At 41.1% G+C, this 7653-nt stretch overlaps 2 protein-coding genes across 2 annotated transcripts in view; both read left to right on the forward strand.

Moving 5' to 3' along the window:
• LOC106942430 (olfactory receptor 4K5-like) overlaps window positions 1-1654 on the forward strand; it is an 8280-nt gene extending 6626 nt beyond the window's left edge. The window contains exon 2 of the mRNA XM_015025700.1: window positions 1637-1654. Within this exon, the coding sequence (XP_014881186.1) occupies window positions 1637-1654 (18 nt within the window). The remainder of the gene's footprint in view (window positions 1-1636) is intronic.
• Window positions 1655-3448: 1794 nt separating this feature from the next.
• On the forward strand, window positions 3449-5180 carry LOC106942429 (olfactory receptor 1571-like). The gene has a single exon (XM_015025699.1). The coding sequence runs from the start codon at window positions 4104-4106 to the stop codon at window positions 5085-5087; it is 984 nt and encodes a 327-aa protein (XP_014881185.1). The 5' UTR covers window positions 3449-4103; the 3' UTR covers window positions 5088-5180.
• The last annotated feature ends 2473 nt before the right edge of the window (window positions 5181-7653 follow it).

The following is a 7653-nucleotide window of genomic DNA, read 5'->3' on the forward strand; positions in this document are numbered from 1 at the left end:
TTTCCAGCTGTAGAGTGATTCCTCTCTGTAGATAAAACTGGAATCAGAGCAGAGTTCTGCAAACACTGAATTCCTCTACAGGTTAAAATCTCATTAAGTTTAAATTTGTTTTTGATTCATAATAACTGGAACATTGGTTCATTTTGGTTATATTCCAACTCTCAGCTATGTTTCTTTATTAAGCCACTGTAACTGTTTAGTTTTGTGTTTTTATTATATAAAGCAGTTTTTCATGCTGCTTTGCTCAAAGGTCAGAGGGCAGCTGGAGGTTAGCAAACTGATCTTGAGTTTGATGAATAAAATTCTTCTGCAGGATTTTAACAAGTTCATGAATAAAATCTCGTTTTAATGATTTGATAACTCAGAGTAAAGAGCATCAGTCATTTTCTCTGGTTTTCATCTTCATCGTTCTGCTCCTCATCACATTTCACTGCTCAGCTCAGAAAACCACAGAGACGTTGCTTTCATATGTTTTATGGATTTTATAAAACCCTACTTCAAATGTTTGGTGATCTTATTCTCATAATTATCTTAATAATAAGGATAAGAAAACCTGCCCAGAGGCGGCCCCAGCCTGTTTGATGCCCTGGGCGAACCACCCCACCGACGGCCCCTGACAATCTTCAACGTTCATCCAGTTTATGAACATTTTTTACTCAGTTATGCCTTTGATATTATATTTTGAAATAATATTAAATTAACCTGAGGACTTTAACATTTTTTATGATAATATTCAAGTTTTTACGTCAGCAGATGAATAAACATGCTGATGGTCAGATTTTGTCTCTTAACCCTGGAGGGGAAACCAGGCAGTCGGCCCACTGGCTGCCCAACAGAGTTATTTATCTGACAGCCTAACTTTGTTTATTCAGAGGGAGCAGCAGGAAAATCAGGAGGCTTTATTAAATCTACAGAAAAAAATATATAAAGAAAGTCACCAGAAGATGTTGAGTTGTTAAGTTAAGTTGAAGTGAGACTGTAATAAGAAAAATAAAAAATTTAAATTAAGGGAGTTTGAGATGTAAAAGTTAGTTCATCAGCAGTGACGCTGTACAGGGAAGCTGAAGTGAGTAAAGATTTTTTTATAAAAATGTTTTTCACAGACATAAAATCACAAAACACTGTATAATAAAAATCAACCTGGTTGAGGGTAAAGTCTGTCCTCTTGATGGATTTTCTGTTTCTAACCACCAGATGTCACATATTTACACGTGACAGACTGAATTTATCTGAGCTGAGATGAAATTGAAACTATTCAGCATCAGAACATCAGCAGGAACAAAAACACATACCAAACACCGACATGATGGATGAAACTCTTCTTCATAAGAACATTTATTAGATTTTTTTTTTACGTCATTCTGTGGGATTATATCTATTTTATCACTATTTATGTTTTGGGAATATTTCTGTATTTGACTGTTCTTTACCTCCATAATATTAACTATCTAAAAGTTTAAAGATTTCAAATTATTGTTTTTGTAGGATTTTATATAAAAGAGTCACCAAACTTTATCATCAGTAATTTTCTAAATCCAGTCTGTTGCTGCTCATTTCCTGATCAACTTTGACTTCCTATTTATATCAGTGGATATTTTGTGTTTCGTTTCTATCCGTCCATCTTCCGCTTGTCCAGAGTCAGCAGCTTCAGTAAAGAGGTCCAGACGTCCCTCTCCCCAGTCGAACCCAGCAGAATAACATCGTCCCTCCAGTGTGTCCTGGTCTTCCTCTGGGTCTCCTCCCAGTAGGACCTGAACTCTTCACCAGCGAGTCTCCATCCTAACCAGATGCTGATCCAGCTCAACTGGCTCCTCTCAGTGTGAAGGAGCAGTGGCTCTACTCTGAGCCCCTCCTGGATGACTGAGCTTCTCTCTCTAAGAGAGAGTCTAGACACCCTGCAAAGAAAACTCATTTCAGCTGCTTGTATCCGTGACCTTGTCCTTTTGTTCATGACCCAAAGCTCATGACCATAGATGAGGGTGGGTACGTAAATCAACAGGTAAATTGTGGGCTTCACTTATTGGCTCAGCTCTCTCTTCACCAGGACAGACCGGCACAGCGCCCGCTTCACTGCAGACCGTGGATCTGAATCCATAGAGTGTTTCTCTGTCATGTTTCTTCAGGTCAATGAAGGTTCTTCTCCACTGACCTCTGGTCCAGGTCTGAGAAAATTTAATCAGGAAGCTTTTTGGAGTCCTTGAAAGTGAAAAAAATTTCTTGGTCACTATTGTGACCGGTGAGGTTACATGGGCTAATTTAGAAATATTTGCGATAAATTGCATGTATGACAAAGTTCAACATTTTGTTCCTCACCTTATAGATCATGAAGTATAATTTGACATCAATTAAAGCTGAGGCAGCTGTTTAGTAAAAGTAAGAATGTTAGCATCACTTAAACTCAATGTTTTTCATAATTTTTGCCAAAAAACGTTCAATAATTAGCATCAGTGTAAAAAAGTGTTGGAATTTGTTGATTTTGTGTGAATTTACACAAAAGATCCTCAAAAACTGGAGGGATTAACTGATGTAATCTGGCAGTAAGTAGATAAAAACCGCCTTGATTTGATCAATAAAGTAATATTAAAGCACACTGTTATTTTGACGGCTCTATTTATGTGTTCCTCTAGTCTAAAAACAATGGCAGGCTGGATTTGGCCCCCAGCCCTTGAGTTTAACACATGTGATGTGTTGGAACCTGCACATAATCATGGACACAGTGTGGACCATATTATTTCTAAAGTCTCGATTATATCTAAAATTGTAGTGCTTTGTAGTGCATTTCCAGATCATTTGGGGTATTTTTTGACAGTTTTCTCCCTGCTTAAATAGAAACTATACCCAACCCAGATAGCACAACATGGGTGAAACAACAAAGTCAGGCAGAGACATTGAATCTACGCTGAAGCCAGTTACGTTGAAACGGAATTGAAATTGGTTGTTGACTTGTATGTTGAATAAACGATAGGGTTTCAACCATATCTGACACTATATCAACGTTGATTCAACCATCATTTGAATGTGGATTTGCATGCATATTTGTGTTTAATTTACATTGAATCAATCCCTAAGGTCTGCATCTGCATGAGTTCACCACCAATGTTTACTGATGATGTCCAACTGCCTGGTGATGAATTCATAAGAAACCCTCTCTGAACATTAAAATCCTGAGCTGTAGTCTGACAGAGGAGAGGGAGAATCTCCAAAGATCCTCCTCCATGATAAAGGATCAAAGATCCAGGAGCAGGAAAAGCTCTGGATGAACTACAGAGAAACCCAGAGTCCATGAGAAAGACCAAAACAAGCCATTATGGGAAGATAAAACTCAGGAAGTGGATAATGTTGACGATTTCTACCAATTGACTGAAGGCCGGCACAGAAGACGAGATCTTCTGTGATCTCAGGATCTCAGACCAGTGGAGGTCAGGGTCCACCACACCAGAACAGAACCAAGATGGAGGCTGAGCAAAGACTGAAACCGGCCAACAAGTAGCAGCTGTTTGGAGCTGGTTGGTAAAACCAACATGAAGCACCATAACCTGTAGGTGGGAACAGTCTAATGTCTGATCAGATTCATTAACTCTGGGACTGAAGAGTCTGACATCCTGCTGACTTTCCAGTTCCAGACCAATAAACATGATGACCAACCAACTGGGTGGACAAAACAGAAAAGATCCTCAGAGATCTGGAAGAGAACCATCAACCTTTACAGGACAGATCAATGAAAACCTCAGGGACCATCGTGAGGAAGAGGACAGCTGTGGTCCTTTGTTTTTATTCATTCAGTGAATCGTGTTGAATCAGCAGGTCTGACCTACATGAGCATCATCATGAAAACAGTTCCTGTTATAGTGAAACTTTGCATGTAAACTTTTGTTTGTCAACAGAACACAGTACTGAATCAGTAATGAAGTGTTGATGACGTTCTGCTGCTCAGTGGTCATGTGATGTTTACAGCCCTCAGCTGGTGGCAGCAGAGAGAGGATGAGATAAAAGCTGATGACAGGAAGTGGATCTGCCAGTGTGGCTGGTCTGATGCTGGGGGGTTGTAGTGGCAGTGACCTTTGTGACCTCTGTGGCCCTGCTGGGTCTGTCATGATGCTGTGATGCTGAGCAGGAGGAGTGCGCTGAACGTGACGGGGCCTCAGCAGGGGGTCCTGGGCCTGGTGATGTTCCCTATCATCACGCTGCCATGCTGCGTGTTCCTCTTCATCAACCTCACCATGCTGTACACGCTGCGCAGCCGGCCGCTGTTCAGAGAGGCGTCCCGCTACGTGCTGCTGTTCAACCTGCTGCTGGAGGACACCGTGCAGCTGTTCCAGAGCCAGTCCATGTTCCTGCTATCCGCGGTCAGCTTCACGCTGCTGTACCCGGTGTGCGCTGCGCTCACCGCCTTCAGCAGCCTGGCCCACTGCGTGTCCGTGGTCACGCTGGTCAGCATGTGCCTGGAGCGGTACGTGGCGGTGTGCTACCCCCTCAGGCACAGCGCCATCGTTACCCTGAGGAACACCGGCGCCGCCATCGGCGTAATCTGGGCCGTCAGCTCCTCCCACGTGATCGTCCAGCTCAGCCTGATGTTGTCCCGCTTCTCGGTAGCTGACCTGGGGGTCATGCAGATGGTGTACTACTGCGGGAAGGAGAGCGCCTTCATCGATCCCGTGTCTGACCAATACGACAGAGCCTTCACCTACTTCCTGTTCCTGCTGGGGGCGGCCACCGTCTCCTTCGCCTATGCCGGCATCATCGTGGCGGCGCGCTCTGCGTCCACGGACAAAGCGTCGGCGGTGCGGGCGCGGCGCACGCTGCTGCTGCACCTGGTGCAGCTGGGCCTCAGCATGTCCTCCACCGTCTACAACTCGCTGCTGATCGTCATCACCAGCAGCCTGGAGCGCGTCCCGGCCGTCCGCCTGCAGGTCAGCCTCTACATGGCCGTCATCATCCTGCCCAAGTGCCTCAGCTCGCTCATCTACGGCCTCAGAGACCAGAACATCCGGCCCATCCTCATCATGAACCTCATCTGCCAGTGCAGAGGCTCCGCTCTCCACACCAGAACCAGAACGAAGAACAGAACCAGAGTCCAGCTCAGCTGAGACGTTCACGGGAAACTGGGAAAATAAAGACAATGATGGGAGGAAACCAGAATGTTCAGCAAATAAACCTGGAACTGATGATTTATGGGAAATGACTGAAGGAGTAATAATAATAATAATAATAATAATAATAACAATAATAATAATAATAATAATAATAATAAGTTTTTACTTGCAGAATGACTTACGTAGATCATAAACATGTTTATCTAATCTTTAAAACATGAAGCTGAATTTTCATGAAGAACTTTTGAGTGATTTGTTGAAACCTGCAGCTTTTAAAACAACCTGAACTTTGATTAAAAACATTTTAAACATTAATCCTGCTGTGTTTTAGTGAACCTGTCTGCCTTAATGTTGTATATGGATTTTCATTATGTCTATGCTTAATAGGAAGGAAAACAGGTTTCCATCATCATCATCATCATCATCATCATCATCATCATCATCATCATCATCATCATCATCATCATCATCAGGTTCAGGATGTTTAAATCAAACTGAATCATTTCCAGCTGTAGAGTGATTCCTCTCTGTAGATAAAACTGGAATCAGAGCAGAGTTCTGCAAACACTGAATTCCTTTAAAGTTTAAATTATCATGTTTAAATCTGTTTTTGATTCATAATAACTGGAACATTAGTTGGTTTTAGTTATATTCCAACTCTCTGCTATGTTTCTTTATTATGCTGCTGTAACTGTTTGTTTAATTTTGTGTTAGACCTGCTTCTATCAGGTCTGGTAGTAATTATACTGCCTTGCTCAAAGGTCGGAGGGCAGCTGGAGATTAGAAAACTGATCTGGTTTGAGTTTGGTGAATAAAACTATGTAATTGGATTTTAACCAAGTTCATCAATAAAATCAAAAAGTTAATTAATAAAACTTTAAATTCATCAAAGTTTTAATGATTTTAGAATTCAGAGTAAAAAGAGTCGGTGTATCATTTTGTCTTGTTTTCATCTTCATCGTTCTGCTCCTCATCACATTTCACTGCTCAGTGCTGAAAAGCACAGAGAAACGTTGCTTTGTCTGCATTAAAAATTTTAATTTTACAATTTAGTTAAAAAGTTTTGTATTCTAGCTTTGTTTTTCAGACCCCATCCAGATTTATAGAGGACATATCATGCAAAAGCCACTTTTTTAACCCTTAAACATTTTTTGTGTACTTTGAGTGCCAAGGAGTGCAAAAAACAAAAAGTAAATTTATTGTTTGTCTTTATAGTCTATGGGTTATATTTTCCAGTCTGTTAATTTTTCTCTATTTCCCATGATGTATTCTTGTCTATTATGTCACAACATTTGCTGTGGAACTGATAAAAAAGGTCATGATTTTCGGCTAATCGGTTTTGTGAGGCCTCTTTTTTGCTTTCCTATCAGTAATTTTGTAGTCCAAGTTCAGTTATGTCAAAGGTGCAAGTAAGCAAGTCAAAATCTTCTGTTCATGTGTGTATTAATGCACATGGTTCCTTACATAACCCCCTGGCATCAGAGCATCTTTGATTAAATTTTATTTTTTTGGGAACGTACCCACATTAGTGCAGAAAATCCGTTTGCACAGAGCACTCAAAGAGAAATGTTTCAGCAACCTCATCAAGAGAGATTTTTCAAAAATACTTAGTCTGAGAAGTAACTTGATTGCGGGTCAGTTCCTTCTCTCTACTGAAACACAGCAAAGCAGTCAGCTGCTAATGACACTAAAGTGACAAAAAAGCTTATATTAGAAATAAGGTTTGTAGGGGTGCACCAATTTATTGGTGCTGATTTCCTTAGTTTTGGGAGGTTGGTGATCAACTGATACTTACAGTAATCCCATGTATTTTCTAGGGTACTAAAATGTTTTGGATATTACGGTCAGAAGCTGTTGGTATTTTACATTTTTTTACTGTGAAATTTACAGACTTTCTTTTACAGTGTACAAATGAAGCCCATCTTATCCCCTAATCTTATCTTCTTCAGCAAAGGTTTAAAAATCAGTCTCTGTCCTCTTCTGCTGTGTGACTTGACAGACCGACCCACCAGGTCAGGTCTGAACATTTGTAGTTAACAAAAATCTGTTGCCAACTCAGTAATTTTCTTGCTCTACTTCAGTGCTTCTCAAGTCCTCAGGCCCCCCTGCTCTGCATGTTTTAAATGTGCCTGTATTTCACAACAGTTGATTACCTCATCTGCAGGCATCAAGTGCTGCAGAAGCTTGTTAATCACCCATAGATTCAATCCAGGTGTGTGGCAGTAGGGAAACACCTAAAACATTCTGGGAAGGGGGGCCTGAAGACCGGAATTGAGAAGCACTGCTCTACTTAGTGACAGCTAGTTTTTGTCAATGTTCACCACTAGGTGGTTGGTTGAAGTGAGGGGAGGAAGGGGAGCTACCATAAAAATGAGAAAAATCCTTCATCTGACCTCCAAACTTAAAGAAAAATCTTTAAAAAAAATCACACATTGATTGATTAGCACAATCTGGCAAATTTTAGGGACCTTTTGAATTCTTGACCATAGAAGCATCCTTGGAAGAAATGAGAGTGCACCTTCCTCCATTGTGTAATCATCCTATCTAGCCACATGATGAA

The sequence above is a fragment of the Poecilia latipinna genome, unplaced genomic scaffold (assembly GCF_001443285.1).
Source record: "Poecilia latipinna isolate Pla-1442-1.1 unplaced genomic scaffold, P_latipinna-1.0 Scaffold4268, whole genome shotgun sequence".
Lineage (NCBI taxonomy): Eukaryota > Metazoa > Chordata > Actinopteri > Cyprinodontiformes > Poeciliidae > Poecilia > Poecilia latipinna.

Bases quoted from the DNA above. Each gene is read 5' to 3' on its own strand.
- LOC106942429 (XM_015025699.1), top strand. From the start codon at position 4,104: ATGCTGAGCAGGAGGAGTGCGCTGAACGTGACGGGGCCTCAGCAGGGG.